Below are 18,416 nucleotides of genomic sequence, written 5' to 3' on the forward strand. Positions count from 1 at the left end.
CAGGATTTGTATGTGGTGTAGTGATCTACTTATCCTGTTGGTGGAGGATTCTGAATCTTTATGCGGATTGTTTGTGTTGGCGTTATTTGCTTGTTCTGTTTTTAACTAAAATTTACTGTTGTTGGTAGCAAAATCTGATCTGTCCCTTGCTAATTCAGTACCCTTTTTTTTAAAGAATTTATTTTTCATATGCTAGTATTCTGGCAGTTATCATGCGGTCGAACTTCGTGATCTATATGATCTATATCTAGAAAGTTTGAGATAGGATTCATGTATTTTATTATTCAGGTCTAGATAAAGCGCTCTCCTTTTATCTATTAACCTTGTCATAAGCCCTTTGGCACATTCCAAAATATATAAGTCCCAGTCCTCGCAAAAGACGGGGTCCTCTTTAAATGAGTTCTCGAAAAGTAGCCTGAGGCCATGTGGGACGATTTTTTCCTGTACATAGATATCTAGAGAAATCGCATCTAGGCGATGCTGGATTTCATCCAACATCAGTCTCTCTAGTTTGTTGAATAGACACAATAAAGTTTTTTCATTTATACTTGCTGTTTCACTGGAGTCAGATTCAGGATTGCACATGGGTGGAATCCGGGTGCACTGGTTGATCAGACGTTCCCGTTGTTCCAACCAATTTGGGATGTAAACTATATTTATTATCCAGGCGTTAGATCTCCCCTATGTGCTGCTCTTTATATATCTGGATGTTCCAGATGGTAAGAAGTTAGGAAGTTTAGCGTGGAGAAGCTGTAAGTGTATATGAAAAAATCAGGTGAAGCAGTTTTAACCCGCTTCACCTGATGAGCAATATCTAATAAAGAAGAACCTTTCTGCATAACTACATCTGTCCTGCCCAGTGTTTCTGCACCTCAACTGCGGTTCTTTCTATCTACAACGTTATTGGCTCTGAGGCATTTGGGCCCTTCCTTCTGAAATTGTGGACACTATGGCAGCATACCCGGCGGTTGGACAACTACTCACAAAAAGCCTACTATACAGTTTTGCCTATACCTAGCACAACCACTCAAGGTGAGCCTCCAATTTTGTGTTCTGCGAACCAGTTACATTATCTAGGACATACTACCCTATGGTGCGCTTTTTTTCATATACACTTACAGCTTCTCTGCTCTTAACTACCTAACATACAAATTTATATCACATAACAAATGGAAAATTTCCTGTGTAACACTGAGTGCTCATTCTTGTCAAAAGAGCCATCATTAACAAATCAGCCCCATTAAAGCGTCACAATCCTAATCTGTTTCTGTTAGTACGGCACTATATATTTTTAAAATTGATTTAATGCACTATAGCGCTGTTATATTCCGCAGCGCTTTACAGACATTAGCATCAGACTGTCCCCAGTGGGGCTCACAATCTAAGTTCCCTATCAGTAGGTCTTGGGAGTGTGGGAGGAAACAGGAGTACCTGGAGGAAACCCACACAAACACGGGGAGAACATACTCACTCCATGCAGATGTTGCCCTTCAGATTGGAACCCAGGACCCCAGCGCTGGCAAGGCGCCATTGCTAATCACTGAGCCACCGTGCTGCCCATATAGCGCTGCCCTAGCCCATTTTAAATATGCCCTTATATCCAGAATGATAATCACTATCCCTCAAAAAACTGGTTTTTATAAATATGCAAATGAGGTTGGAAAGAACCCAAGGGGCTGTACTTATCCGATGTGGAGCCCAGCAGGGCCCATCATCATCGAGCCCCGCTCCTCCCCACTCTTCGTTCCTCTTCCTAGCAGAGATGACATCATGAGTCAGTTATTGTTCAGTTATTGAAGCCACGGACAACAGATTTCCGACAGCGCAAACCCACACAGTAAGGTGAACATGCGCCTGTGCTAATTTAGAGGCGTCAGCAAGATGACATCAGTGCTGCTAGGAGGAGGAAAGAAGAGTGGGGAGGAGTGGAGCGCACTGATTGACGCGGCTAGGTCCCACAATAAATAAGTACCGCTATTTGGGCTCTTGTCACCTCCATTTGCATATTTTTGGGGGGATAATGATTATTATTCTGTATATAAGGGCATATTTAAAAATGGCTAGAACAGTGCTATAGTGCCGTACAAACAGTTAGAAATGGGTTAGGAATCGGATGGTGACAGATTCCCTTTAAGTCTATAGGAACCATTAAATATCATAGTGGAAATCCCAGCTAATGGATTACATATAAGGAGAGTCAAAAACTCAAGGTACACTTTATAAAGACAATCAATGCTCATACACTCCTTTTACATGGATGCCATTGGTGGTTCTCTGATCAGAGCCTAGCCTATGAGCCAGGACAATCACTATGTAATGGTACACATCCATCACTGGACAGATGTCTAGCTAGAGGAGGCTTCCCCTAGGGTTAACAGCTCTTTTCTGCAAGTTAGGGCCCATGCACCTGGCTGTAGTTTTGGTGTGTATCCGATTCGTGCTTTTGCCCACTCATCTCATTGGGGCCGGTAAAGATGCTGACAGCATATCTGTGTGCTGTCGGCCCCGCAAAAAAATAGAACATGCCCTATTCTTGTCCGTTTTGTGGACAAGGATAGGACATTTTTAAAGCAGGCCGGTGTCTGTGATTTGTAGATCCGAGATTTGCAGACTGCAGAACACTTACGGGCCATGTGCACGATCCCTTAGAGAAATCAATGTATATAATAGAGGTCACCTTCATGAGTTTTTACTTGTGGTTTATGAAGCAAAGCCATTTATACAGATGTGCCCACCCTTACCTTTGCTCAAATTTAGTGAAGGACTCCAGTTTCTCATGAAACCAGTTCAATACAATATGTGACATGCTAGTAAACAAAAGGCTGCAGTTAACAACACGTGACATGGTTATTAATGAGACAGAATATCACAAAATCAAGTTTTTTTGGACATGTCAAGATATGTTGGGCCAAGAGAAAATGGAAGGAAGAACCCTTCTGTATTATTATTTTTTAAATCTAAAACTGCTCTACTCACCTGACATGACAGGCTTGTTGTTCTGTCCAGCTTGATAAACACTCTGCTGTAGTATCTGGAGGCATTCCCCAAGGCAGCTGAGGGTGGCGGCTGAGGTAGCTTTCAGTAGGAGTAAATCCTGGTCCAAGGCAGAGAGAGGGCCCGAGCCTGAAAGGGATTCAATTGCATGTACCAGATTCTTCTGCTGCCCCTCCACCTCAGCCATCACCTATAGGAATAAAGAAAATAAATATGTTCTAATAATATCAAACGGTATAAATGTAAAATCCCAAAAACATATGCAGTTCCCATAAAGGCAGATCCAAGGAATTTAATTCATATAGTAGAGGTATGAAATGAATCAGTGCCACAGCGCTACCTTTACATGTCTTAGAAATTCTCCATAACTGAGCTCCATTAGATTTCATTACCATTACATGGACAAAAGCACATGTATATACATATTAAAATATCACAATCATACGTGCTAGCTGTATATCTCAGGCCATTCTTATGGGATTCTCCATTAGTCTTGCACCCCTCCCCTGTTGTTATAACAGAAATCCCTCTAAATTCTGAATCATAGGGAATTCACATCAATGCTTCAGTAAATGCAAAAGGATTCCCTGTGTGCTGTAGAATCAAATGTTTTAGCAGCCACAAAGACTCCAGCGACAGCCTCTGAATGGAAGCAGCAAGGAGATCAGTAAGGTCAAGTATGACTTCTTTTATGATTTCCTAGCGTTCTAGGCAACTTGAACTTAAATGTCTGAGCCTAAACCATTAAAACAGCCATAGACTATTATTCCTTCTCCACCAGACTTCATAGTTGGTAATACACTATGGAAAAGACTAAGGCAGGGTTACCCGACTCCAGTCCTCGAGGCCCACTTGCCGGTCAGGATTTAGGAGTATCCCACAGAATGAATACCTGTGGTAAATCCTGATGGATGGGCACTAATTATATCAGCTGCCCAATACTAAGGAAATCCTGAAAACATGACCGGCAGGTCGGCCCTGAAGACTGGAGTTGAGGACCACTGGACTAAGGGACATTTATCAAGACTGGTGTTCCCATAGGGCAGTCTTGATCCCTCCATGCGGAGTGAGATGCACCTAATTTATTAAGAGGCAGATGCCTCTCAATAAATTAGGTGCATCTGTGGCAACCTGTGCACCAGAAACTGGGGTCATCTTTAGCTATAACTTACATCAGTTTCTTGGGTTAGCTCCGCTTTCCTGCTAAGCCCCACCCCTTTATTCACCACATCAAAAAAGTGGAAAGAAACTTAAAGTCACAAATTATTTCACATACGGTACACGCCAGAATTTGCAACTCATTTACTCCACAAATGTGACATAAATAGCTTGATAAATGTCCCTCTATGTGTTTTTTGACATGCACCCAACCCAAACAGATGTGTCAGAATAATCGCTCCAGATAACCCACTTCAGTGTGTTGTACACTGCTCCAGCTGAAAATAATATCTGAGCAAGGTGGATCCAGATCTGTATATGGCTGCTCAGCTGTGGAAACCCAATCCATGAAGCTTGGGACAAATGACTCTTGTTCTGAATTGGCTTCTAGTTGCAGTTTGGACCTCTGTAATGTGGTAAGTGATATTGGTAATCGCACTCTGTGCCGTTAACAGGCCTTGTCCTTTATAATCTGTTGTGGTTCAACCTATTATTCTGCAATGTTGATCCAGAGCAAGGGAAAAAACCATCATGAGACAAATGCCAACTTTCATCACCTTAAACGGACACTTCCATCAATTAATCTTTGGCATTTTTATTTAAATAAAAATAATTGGTAGATGGTTTTCTGGAAATCATTTTTAGGTCACTCCATGCATATTAGTTCCTGTTCAAAATATTTAACTTCCTCTTCCTATTACCTTCCTCAGAATACAATAGGTCATCAATATCAGATTGGTGGGTGTCTGACACCTAGCACCCTAGCGATCATCTAATTACTACAGCCACAGCACCAGAAACTATAGTGTACACGGAGAACAGCTCAACACCTGGTGGCCGTGCCAGGGTCAACTGAATGGGAGCATCTCTGACGTACTCCAGCACCAGAAAGGACACAGTGTAAGGAGCTTTCTGCTTCTGCTCCGTACTTTGTATAGTTTCCGGGGCCGGGGGTACCCAAAGAACTGATCTGTGGGTGTGCTGGGTGTCAGACAAACCTCCCACTGATCTGTTATTGATGACTTATCCTGAGGATAGGTAATTAATGTCTGTAGCCAAGACAACCTCTTTAAGGCTACAAATATGACAAAACTCTAGAAACCTATGTGTTCATTTATCAAACTGGTGTAAAGTAGAACTGGCTTAGCTGCCCAGAGCAACCAATCAGATTCCACCTTTCATTTTCTAAAAGGAGATGTCAAAAATGAAAGGTGGAATCTGATTGGTTGATATGGGCAACTTAGCCAGTTCTACTTTACACCAGTTTGATAAATGACTCCACTAGTGCATATAAAAGGTAATATTGCCCAATTTTCTATATTGATGACCTGTCCTCAGGATAGGTCATATGTACAAGCATTCTATTCAAGCAGCTGAGGATAGGTCATCAATATATGAAACTCATAAAGCTGTGTGTGGTCCGTGCGACAGCCGACCAAAGCTCACCTGACCCCAAACTCTCTGCATCAAAGCCAATGACTATGTCTGACTAATCATTTGAGCCTGGGACAGTATACTGGTGGCAGGCAGGAGCTCACAGCATCATAGACTACTGTATGAGGCAGCGAGTTTGGGTCAGACTACACATGGTCAATCTGAGCTTCACGGACCACACACAGCTGTCTGACACTGTCCTTACCATCTCTGAATAAAATACATTAGAACATTCTGTTCACAGATCTTCACAGGCTCACTGCTCATCTAGTCAAGAAACTATCTGTATAATGATGTAGAAACCTTGTTTCCTCTAAATGCAGGAAATATTCCATTCATTACTTTGGTGGTCTGTTTCTTAACCGGCTCTAGCTGTTACATCTTTCTTGTACGAGGGTGACCACAATCGTACAACATTTTCCATATGCGATCTAACGAGTCATTTGTATAGAGAAAAACGTTCTCATCAACGGCTTTCAACATGTGCAACTGATACATTTTATTACCTTATTTTATACCTCATTTTCCTTCTCAGCAGCTGACTGGCACTGATTGCTACACTTTAGTTTGTTGTCCACTAACTTTCGAAATCATGTTCTGAGCGGACACCAAAAGGACCCCATTATAGTCTATGGGGTCTTTAGGCTCCGTTACGCTCAGTTAGGTCTCAGTTATCTGCAGAGTCCGTCCTTTCCGTTCTCCTGCTCCTCAACGGAGCCGGAGAACGGAAAGGGGAACCGGTGATGTGAACGAGGCCTTAGGCTACTTTCACACTAGCGTTTTTGCTGGATCCGGCAGGATTGAGCAAAAACGCTTCCGTTACTGATCCGTTATAAACAGATCTGGTTGTATTATCTGTAACATAACCAAGACGGATTCGTCACGAACTCCACTGAAAGTCAATGGGGGACGGATCAGTTTTCTATTGTGGCAGATTGTGGCAGAGAAAATGGATCGGTCCCCATTAACTTGCATTGTGGGTCTTGCTCCGCATCCCAGGACGGAAAGAAAACCGCAGCATGCTGCGGTTTGCTCTCCGGTAGGAGAAAGGAAATAAATGCATTTTGGAGCATTCCGTTCTGTTCAGTTACATTTTGTTGCCAATGACAATGAATGGGGACAAAATGGAAGCGTTTTTTTCCGGTATTGAGTCCCTATGACGGATCTCAATACCGGAAAATAGAAACGCTAGTGTGAAAGTAGCCTTAGGATACTTTCACACTTGCGCTTTCCCTTTCTGCTACTGAGATCCGTCCTGGGACGCGGAGCAAGACCGATCCAACACAATGTAAGTCAATGGTGACGGATCTGTTTTCTATGACACAAAAGAAAAGGGATCTGTCACCCATCATGGCCATTTTAGAGATAATACAACCGGATCCGTTAATGACGGATGCAGACGATTGTATTATCATGACGGAAGCGTTTCTGCTGATCCGTGACAGATCCAGTAAAAACGCAGATGTGAAAGTAGCCTTTCATATGTGAGTTTAAGCAATGGTGAAATTTTTTCTGTTCCAGTCACATAACCTTACATTTATCTGTGTTAGGCTAGTTTCACACATGCAGTAAGAGATCCAGCAGGCTGTTCAGACAGAGAACAGCATGCCAGAGTGCTCTGGATCAGGACGGTGACAGAATGCACGGAGTGGTTTTTGTCCGCCCAATTCCCGGTATTCAATGCGCAAACAGCCTGCCGAAAGGCTCTACCGCATATATGAATGTAGCCTTAACCATATATTTTATTTCAAACACTTGATCGGTGGGGATGCTAGGAGTCAGGCCACCGCCAATCTGATATTGATGACCAAGGCCTCATGCACACGACCGTTGCGTGTTGTTCCATTTTCCGTGATTTTCTGCGGACCCATTGACTTTCAATGGGTCAGTTGAAAACTCGGAAAATGCACCGTTTCTCACCCGCGTCCGTGATCAGTGTTTCCTGTCAGTCAAAAAAATAGGACCTGTCCTATTTTTTTGACGGACAACGGTTCGCGGACCCATTCAAGTCAATGGGTCCATGAAAAAACACGGAGGCACACAAGATTCTCATCCACGTCCGTGATCCGTGTCCGTAGGCTACTTTCGCACAGACGGATCCGCAGATCCGTCTGCATAACAGCTTTTTTAAATCTGAGTTTTCCCATCGTGAAAACTCAGATCCGACAGTATATTCTAACACAGAGGCGTTCCCATGGTGATGGGGACGCTTCAAGTTAGAATATACTAAGAACTGTGGACATAACTGCCCCCTGCTGCCTGGCAGCACCCGATCTCTTACAGAGGGCTGTGATCCGCACAATTAACCCCTCAAGTGGCGCACCTGAGGGGTTAATTGTGCGTATAATAGCCCCCTGTAAGTTTTAAATTCCCCAGTTTTAAATTCATTGGTGGCCAGTGCGGCCCCCCTCCCTCCCCAGTATTAAATTCATTGGTGGCCAGTGCGGCCCTCCCTCCCCTGTATTAAATTCATTGGTGGCCAGTGCGGCCTCCCCTCTCCCCCCACCCCCCCTAATTAAAATCACCAATGAATTTAATATTGGGGAGGGAGGGGGCCGCACTGGTCACCAATGAATTTAATACTGGGGAGGGGGGGCACTGGCCACCAATGAATTTAGTACTGGGGAGGGAGGGGGGCCGCACTGGCCACCAATGAATTTAATACTGGGGAGGGAGGGGGGCCGAACTGGCCACCAATAAATTTAAAACTGGGGAGGGAGGGGGGTCTGCCCCCTGCTGCCTGGCAGCACCTGCGGGGTTAATTCTGCGGATCACAGCCCCCTGTAAGAGATCGGATGTACACAGTTCTTAGTATATTCTAACTTGAATTGTCCCCATCACTATGGGAACGCCTCTGTGTTAGAATATACTGTCGGATCTGAGTTTTCACGATGTAACTCAAATCCGATGGTGTATTCTAACATAAAGGTGTTCCCATGGTGATGGGGACTCTTCAAGTTAAAATATACCATTGGATTGGAGAAAACTCCGATAGGGACTCTTGACTTTACAAAGTCAATCGGGGACGGATCCGTTTTCAATTGCACCATATTGTGTCAACGTCAAACGGATCCGTCCCCATTGACTTTCATTGTAAGTCAGGACGGATCCGTTTGGCTCCGCACGGCCAGGCGGACACCAAAATGCCTTTTTTTTTTTTTTACTTTCCTTCATGTCTGGTGATCCTCCAAAAATCACGGAAGACACACGGAAGAAAAAACAGACACGGATCACGGAACAACGGAACCCCGTTTTGCGGACCGTAAAAAAATACTGTTGTGTGCATGAGGCCTTATCCTGAGGATAGGGCAATAATATGGGAAACCAAACAACCCCTTTTTTCTATTCTTCTATAGAATCTGTTCAAAACTCTTGAGAAACTGTAGATGAAAAATAGGCGGGCAAGAGAGGAAAAGGGTTTAGCAGTGCACTTCAACACAACTGTCTAGACATACATTTGCAGATGTCAGAACATTTTCTGCAGGAACATTTCACATAGCCTGACTGACCCTAATGTGGTATGAATTTAGCCTAAGGCCATAAACTACATCCCACACAGACCAGAATGCTTTTTTTCCGGTCTCCGCCATGACCAGTGATTGGCTGCGGCAATGTCAAACTGGATGCTTACAGCGAGGGACCAGGGACAAGGATTGGGGAGGCAGTGCTAGGAAACAGGTAAGTAATCTTCCCTTTACAGGTCCGGCCAAGTGGGGGACCCAGCTCCATCCTGTAAATAACCCCAGTTAGATGTTCCATAATCTTGAAATCTTTTATTCTGTTATAGAGATCACATCTAGACGGAGGAGCACTATTCTCTCAGCTTTGGGAAACTATTTAGTGGTTGGGAGAAAATAATAAAAAAAAATATTGAGGGACAGTGTAGAGATATATAACAAAGTCCAACGGAAGATCTATACCCTGGGTTTGGTGCACAGTTGGTTCAAAGTAGTATAAAGAGGCGGAAGGAGACTGAGAAATGGTTTATGGAGATGATAATGTCTCTATCATCTTTCAGATATGTGTGGGAAGAATTTTTGAAGCAAAACTAAAGTACAGTACCACACTATCAATATTTTTGGCTGATTTGTGTATTATGAACAAACTGGGAATCTGTGAGCTCTAGACCAAATAGTCTGCCAATAGGTCTTGGCCAATTCTCAACCCACATAGTTCTTCTGAGCAATCATATGAGAGCTAAGAGATGGAGTATCCCTACAGCAATGATCAACGGATGAATACAGGAAATAAATACTTTGGTAGGAGGACCTCAAAGTATTCTTAGTTATAAGGGGTGTCTATAGTCCAGTGTAATTACCAAGCTGCACAAAAAAATAAAAAAATAATTCTCTTACTCTGCTCATTTTTACCTGCCAACATAGTATGAATAATATGATCCATATAGGTCATCTAACTGCAAACGTTTAATAATTCAATACACCTAAAATATTCTATATCATCCAAACTTCAAATATTAAAAATACATTAACCCTGAACTGCATAGCCTCTAAGGTATGTATCAAAGCCACAGTCTGAGAAAGCTCCTCTGTCTTGCAAAACAGCACTGACCAAAACATACTGTACCTTAAAAATGTGGTTAGTTATATTTCTAGTGTTAGGACACATTGACAATTTCATTTCACCCATGGTAGGCAATGAGCTAATCAATTTTGCAATTACAACATGCAAATATAGCTAAATCTAAAATGCTTCATGGGATCATGAACATATGAGTTGAGCGCCTGGTAACAATAGGACAGAAGTACTGTCATACACGACGGGGCTCCAGTAACGCTGAATTCCTAGTGAGCCTTGGTGGTGGCAGTGATACGCCTCAAGATGAAAGCTCCCATTAGTGAATCGGAGCGCACAATCTTTCTTGTCTGGCACCCATCCACTTTGATCTTATGCCCAGGCAGGCAATGTGATGTGTGCAGCGGGAGTATGGCAGAAGCAAGAGCTGGAAATGACTATGATGAAAGGACAGTTGCGATCTCCGACCTCATTATTACAAGAGCACATTAAGGAAGCAGCTTTTGCTATGAGCTCCTGTAGAGTGGAACTTAATAATGAGGAGGCAGTGTTTTCCTGGGCAAGGCTCCACTCACTGTGGACACCAGGTCTGTCCAGCTAATGAACACTTCCTGCGACTTTGCACTTTAATTTGACAGAACAATATCTCATTTAAAGGATTGTGAAACAATGCTCTGTAGTTTATAATGCTCAGGTTAGCAATTATATGCTGAGCATGGCAGCTATAGCACTGCATGCTACTAACATATCCCTTGTATCACTAGTTAAATATAGGCTTAATGCTCAGAGGACTAATCTAGACGAAGGATAGTCTTGCCAATAGATGTAAATCATGCAAGGCTAAATGATCATACCTACTAGCTTACAAACTGCTGTACATTACAACATTTCATTCAGGTCGATATAGAGGTTACTTAAAAGCTCCTAAATATAAAACAATAAAGATCAAGGAAGGTCGATAGCAGTTAAAAATGGTCAATAACTTTTGACCAAAGGGGGCAATGTAATCCAGTTCCCTTCTGTCCAGCAACAAAGCCGTTTTCAATATATGTTCCTGCAATTAAGGTGTATTCATGCAGAAATCAGTCATACTGCAGTAAATGCTACGTGTGAATTTGGTCCATTCTGACACAACATTCCCAACCAACAACTAGTAGCATTCTTCTCTCAGGTTAATAAAACTCTTTTCAGCGATTTCTTGTTATAGGCGTTTCTCGGAAAGCGTATCCCACCCAGTGTGACCATAATTACCACTCCCTCGTGATGTGTCACCCATCTTTTGTTTGCCACAATATAGCAAAGAAATGGTTTAAAGGGGTTGTCCACCTTTTATTCCTTAGAATACACCCTCACTAGCTGATAGCTCTGCTGCTGGAAGCAGATGGCTCCATCTAATTTGTAATGGACTGGGTCTCCCACGGGAGCAACACCGATGTGACAAGCTCAGTCCCATGGGTACAACACTTTAAAGGGGTACTCTGAGACTTTTATAATCTGGATAGGTCATCAAGATCTGATCAGTGGGGGTCTGACACCCAGCTAACAGCAGACGGAACTTAAAGAGGACCTTGAAAAAAAAAAAAAACTAAAAGTGGCCCCATGTTGTAGGCATGTCCAAATTGACTGAAGGTGGAGCAAAACAAGTAGGCAGAGCCAGCAATACCTCACCTCAAGATACCGCCCCAGCAGAACAAATACCATAGTGCAGCCCAAAATAATGCCTGAGCAGAACCAAACATCACAGAGTAGCAAAATCAAGTATTACAGTGCAACAGAAAATACTGCCCCAACAGAACCAAATGCCACGGTACAGCACAAAATACTGCCACCCTCGCTGCAGTGTTTAACTATGTCACTATCCTGAGGCGGGCCACTGTGGCTGCTGGCCAGGTGCATAAGTACTTGATGCTCCTAGCACTCACTTAATGATGAGACCATCAGATCATTATTTAGCTAATCGGCAGCCATGAGAAGGGCACAGGCAGCCCCCATGAGCATCGGACCTCTAGGAAATTTCCCAGTAGTGTCTAGGGCCAATCCGCCCCTGACACCTGCCTATCAGCTGTTTGAGAAGGCAGCGGCGCCCAGAGTAGTGCCGCTGCCTTCTTGCAGCTTAGCCTAACTAATGTTTGTCCGTCACATGGTCTAGGAGCAGCTCAGCAACATTGAAATGAATGGGGCTGAGCTATGATACCAATCCAGCTAGTGTGCATCGCACAGAGCTGTATTAGGACTTCTGAGAGAAGGCCGTGGCACTACTGCAATCGCTGATGCCTTCTCAAACAGCTGATCGACTGGGTCGCAGGTGTTGGACCTCCAATAATTAAATACTGATGACCTATCCAGAGGTACCGCTTTATGGGTACATCCACATGTGGCGATTCTGCTGCCCATTTTCTGCAGTGGAAAGTTCGCAGGGTATCTGGCTGAACTCCAGTGGCAAAATCTGCAACAAATTGAGCAGGTTTTAGCATAGATTTTGATGCAGACTCATATTTCATCATCTGCATTGCAAACGGTGAACTGCATGGCATATATCTAAAACATAAATTGACATGCTGTGGAATTAAAATCTGCACCGCATGTCAAGTTATGTACCGATTCCGATGCAGTCATCCAATTTACTGCTACAGAATGCTGCCAATTTTCCTTTCCTCATGCAATTCCTATGTGTGGCTGTACCAGAAGACTAAAATCACATTAAGCTACTCAGATAGCATGACATATTTGTAAGAATATAATTAAAGTGGTTATTCGTAACTCTGCATAAGTGATATCTGCTATATTGTCCCAGCAACTGAATGACAATGGGGGTCTCATGTACCCTGTATGACATGAAACCCTTTACAAGGGCTTGAGGTCTTCTGGTAGATCAACTGTGGTTCCCATGTATGTGATATAAGATACTTCAACTAATGTCCTCTGTTATGTGGAATAAATGTCAGACCCCACTTAAATGGGGCTGAGCTGCACCTAGGCAACGTAACCATTGATTGTGTTGTCACTGGCCTAGGGTAAGCGGTGAGAAGGCTGTGGTGCTCACAGAAGCACCAATGCCTTCTCAAACAGCTGATTGGTGGGAGTCCTTGGTGTCAGACACCCTCCATTCAGATGCTAAGTCAGATAACCCCTTTAAATCTGGAATTGTAAGGGAACCAGTTGACATCAATATTTTCATGTGTAGCGTCAGGTTTGGGAGGACATTAGGTGAAGTATTTAATATCACATACCTGGGAGCCTCAGTTGATCTACCAGAAGACCTCAAGCCCTTGTAAAGGGTTTCATGTCATACAGGGTACATGAGACCCCCATTGTCATTCAGTTGCTGGGACAATATAGCAGATATCACTTATGCAGAGTTACGAATAACCACTTTAATTATATTCTTTCAGAAGACCTCAAGCTGTTCTTACTGCTGACTTCAATACGGAAGAGGGAAAACGGCCACCTAGGCAAAGGAGTTTGAGAAAAAAAAATCATTATTGCTGACACCTGTCCTTAGTGCACCAATAGATTGCTATATCAGGACGTAAAAAAATCTTAAATAATGTGATTTACCAATGGGAAGATATTTTTTTTTTTTTTTAGCATTTACTCACAAGCAGCAGGGGTTGCAGCAGGAATCCAGCGGCAGGGACCAGGTAAGTATGAAACCAACAGCAAGTCCTACTCTGCTCAATAGAGGTTTGTTAAAAAAAAGTTTAGTCTTGGATAACCCCTTTAAGAACTGAGGGTGCATACTTTTGGCCTTCACTGACTTGTTTTGCAGTAAGAACATAAAGAAATACGGCAGCATTTCCTGAGTAGATGCTGAATTATTTTCTACAGTTATGGATTTGATCCACCACTTAGGAAATTAATTTCCATTATAATATTCTCTCTCTTTTATTAAAGTGCGGTTGCAGCTCTGCATCTGGCACACTTGAGGTTTACTTCAGTAACAGCCTGAAGTAATTTTATTTCTAAAACTGCATTACAGGCCTGCTTTAAAGGGTTGTCTGACCAATTAACCTTCTCTTAACAAGGCTCAGAATGGTGTAAACTAATAAAAATAGTCACCTTACCGATCCCCTGCTGCTCCTGTTCCAACACTTCCCGCTCCCCACTGGGCTCTTTTCCCAGGTCCTGTGCAACACACAAGAAGCAAATGCTCAGTCAATCACTGGCTACAGTGGTGAGCCACCTCAGCCAGTGACAGGTTGAGCAGTCATTTCCTATGTGCCGAGAGAAACGTAGAAGGAGAGACCAGCAGAAGATCAAGTGTTGAAACAGGAGCAGCATGTGATCGATAATGTTCTGAGCCTTTAACCCCTTAGTGACCACCCATACACCTTTTTACGGGAGTGCCGATACGGGCTGTTTAACACTTTACATGCCGCGGACAATGGCGCCCGCCTCATGTAAATCGATGACAGAGGGAGCGGACTCCCTCGGACTTCCATCGGCACCCTGTAAATCCGATCGCGGGGTGCCGATGTGTGTGAAGGCTGGCTGGGGTCTCATGTAGGCCACAGACCAGCCTTGTGTAATTTCCAGAGTGGCGCAGCCTGCTGTTCAATGTCAGAATAACATTGCCATTAAAATGCAATGCACTATAGGGATAGTGCATTGCATTTTAAAAGCAATCTAAATACTGTCCGTTATAGTTCCCTTGTGGGACTATTACGTGGTAAAAAAAAAAAAAAAAAAAAAAAGACTAAAACACATTTATTAAATGAAATAAATTCCATTTAAAAAAAAAACGCTTTTTTTCCATTGAAAATACAATTGCAAAAAAAATAAAAAATCTCCCCCATATGTTTGGTATTGCCACGTCCGTAACGACCCGGACTACATAAATATCATGTACATTATACCCTAAGGTGAGCGCCATAAAAATATAAAAATAAAAATGAATGACAGAATTGCTCATTTATTCTTAGTTGCCACGAAAAAAACTTAATAACAAGCGATCAAAAAGCGTAATTTACTCCAAAATGATACCAATGAAAAATACAAGTAATCCCGCAAAAATCAAGGCCTCATACAACTCTATATAAAAAATAAAAAAAGTTATGGGTCTTGGGAAGCAGCAATGCAAAAACATTTTTTTCCTTTTAAAAAAAAAGGGGTTTTATTGCAAAAACGTAGTACAACATAAAAAAACTATATGTATTTGATATATATGTAATCATACTGACACAGAGAATAAAGATATTATGTTATTTATACCGAAAAATTAATGCCGTAAAATTTATAACGCAAAAACGCAGTGGCAGAATTGCTGTTTTTCCCATCTCCCTCCCAGAAAGAGTTAATAAAAGTTAACACAAAAGTTAGTTTGGTGCCATTAAAAACTACAACTTTTCCTGCAAAAAACAAGCCCTCATACAGCGATATATAGATGAACAATTTAAAAGTTATAGCTCTTGGAACGCAACGATGAAAAAGGGAAAAAAAACACTTGGTCAGTAAGGCCCAAAACAGGCTGGTCACTAAGGGGGTTAAAAGAAAATAGATCCTCCGGACATCTTCTTTAACACAACTTCTTAAATAAGTATCATTGTACATCATGGATTTTCCTACGTATTGCTTCCATAACCATGGAGATTGTGCAGGCAAAGACACCTAGCACCCCCACAGATACCATGCAGAGACTGTTCTCGGGTACTGCAGCTGATACTCCCTCCTATTCACGTGACGGGAGCCACGCAGCAGTAGTCAAGGATCATCACTACACATATGATTTGACATCGATAATCAGCTAAGCATAAGATGAATTGAGCAGTGGTGCACATGCTTGACCATTCCTCCATTCAAACAGGGAACTTTTCACATAGTGAAATGTCAAAAGTTTTGATCAGAGGTTGTCTGAGTGCCGAGACTCTCATCTCCCTGAGTAGTGCTCAGCCAAGGACTTCTCTCCTTGCTAGCCGACCTTCTACTGTGTCTTCAGCTGGCGAGAAGAGACAGCTTTGGTTGAGTGATTCCACCTCCTCATTATTTCAAATACATATGAAAGCTCCTTTATGTATGATTAACAAGTCCTTTGCAGCCCACAGAAGATCACTACCTGCTAATTTCCTGGAACATGGAGAGCTTTTAATTGCATATTTGCTAAATTAATTATTTTCCATCTAATAGGAAAATATGAATTAAACAGGAACAACATTGTCAGTCTTTTCAATAAAATACTTTGAATTTTACTGTAGCATAAAGAAAGTTTCTGGGCTACTGCCTAAATCACTTTCACAACATTTCACATCCCAAAAACAGGATAAAAAGAATTAGTTGTATGGGCTAATTACTGTGCTGCTGCCATTACTAAGGGTTTATGTAGGCTTATAATTTCTGATGGTCACATTTAAATTATCATGTCAACAGGCATTAAATTAGGATTGGGGTGAAACATAAATCCCTCCCCATCTTCAGCATCTGGAAGACATTTTTGAAAATGTAGAATGAAGTTCCAAAGTATTCTAAGAAACAGGGTCTGGTGTTGATTTCATGTACTGCTATTTGTACATATACATATATAACCAGTCCCTGCACTTAAAGGAGTTAAACAGAGGCCCAAAAGTGTTCCCAGCAGACCAGACGTGATGAGGTTCTGAGATCGCTGTTGCCAATCACTTGACTCAGTGGTCATGTCACAGAACCCCATCCCTTCCGGTCCAGCCAGGATGTGAAACGGCTCAAACAGGAATCACAATTCTCGAACCGTAGAGACTGTCAGGTGAGTAGTTTTTTTTGTTCCTGTCACTGTTTGATTTATCCCTTTAAAAGAGGACCTGACAGCATTCCTGATATGTCTGTTTTACTACAGTAAATGTATTCCCCATGAAATAACTATTTTGGAGCATCTTTTCTTACACTTGCATTGTGTGATTATTCCACTTGTGTGAGTAAATAGATGGGAGCATTTTCCTACTCAATTGTCATAGTCTAGCAAATTCAAGACTGATTGGATAATGCTAGACTGTATCTCCGCTGTCACAGAAAATGGTAACACCTGTTTGTCAGTTTATTCATACTGTACATTAACTGGAGCAATAATGGAGGAACAGAGAAATGCAAGTGTTATTTTATGAGGAATGCAAGCTTTTACTAAAACAGACATGTCGGGAGAGATGACTAATCATTCATCAGATACCCAGCATTGCCCTTAACAGTGATATAGTCAAAGGACAAAAAAAAGACAGACAGACAGTTGAGGCCAATTTTATATGAGGGCACTCTTACATGGGCAGAGGATCAGCCAATTACAATTAGCCATTGTAAAGGTGTTGAAATCATCTCATCCATTATGCAGCACCAAAAATAGTCAGGGATATGCTAATCACAATATGCAACGTGAATAAGGCTGCCCCTGATGAAGCCTCCAGGCGAAACCCGGGTCGGGCAGTGATATTTCCGATGACTTTATACGCTGATTTCCAGTGGTGCTGTTGTGAGTATAATAAAGCCTTTATCTTTGACATATTCACACTTTTGAAGGGTCACCGCTGTCCTGTGAAGCTTCGGTCGGCAGTGTGGCGTGTGCCTGTGGGGAAGTTTCAGCGTGGGATATGATTTAACTGCGCTTTCCTTCTACAAAGTGTTTCCAAACTATATCTCCTTTGAAGCACGGACCTGGACTCTCGTTTATTGATTGCATGTGATAAGGAGGTTGGATCGACTCCTATTCTCAGGACTGCTGCTTAGTTTGCGACTTTGACACATAAAACTATTTATTTTTCTTTGCTATAATTTTTTGCGGGATGAGGTGACGGTTTAATTGGTACTATTTTGGGGGTCATAAGTCTTTTTGATCGCATGCTGTTGCACTTTTTGTGATGTAAGGTGACAAAAATGGCTTTTTTGGCACAGTTTTTTTTTACGGTGTTCATCTGAGGGGTTAGGTCATGTGATATTTTTATCGAGCAGGTTATTATGGATGCGGCGATACCTAATATGTATACTTTTTTAAATTTATTTCACTTTAACTCAATAATAGCATATTTGAAAAAAAAAATAATGTTTTAGTGTTTCAATGTTCTAAGAACTATAGTTTTTTTTATTTTTTAAACGATTTTCTTATGTAGGGTCTCATTTTTTATGGGATGAGGTGACTGTTTTATTGGTTCCATTTTTTTTTTATATATACCTTTTTGATCGCTTGGTGTTGCACTTTTTGTGATGTAAGGTGACAAAAATGGCTTTTTTTACACAGTTTTTATATATTTTTTATGGTGTTTATCAGATGGGGTCTATCATGTGATATATTTATAGAGACGGTCGTTACGGACGCGGTGACACCTAATATGTGTATTTTTTTT

General features: G+C 42.0%; 1 protein-coding gene across 1 annotated transcript in view; it reads right to left on the bottom strand.

Moving 5' to 3' along the window:
• OSBPL10 (oxysterol binding protein like 10) overlaps positions 1-18,416 on the bottom strand; it is a 380,196-nt gene that overhangs the window by 123,396 nt on the left and 238,384 nt on the right. Inside the window, exon 5 of the mRNA XM_044293953.1 lies at positions 2,977-3,184. Within this exon, the coding sequence (XP_044149888.1) occupies positions 2,977-3,184 (208 nt within the window). The remainder of the gene's footprint in view (positions 1-2,976; positions 3,185-18,416) is intronic.

This window comes from Bufo gargarizans, chromosome 5 (genome assembly GCF_014858855.1).
Source record: "Bufo gargarizans isolate SCDJY-AF-19 chromosome 5, ASM1485885v1, whole genome shotgun sequence".
NCBI lineage: Eukaryota > Metazoa > Chordata > Amphibia > Anura > Bufonidae > Bufo > Bufo gargarizans.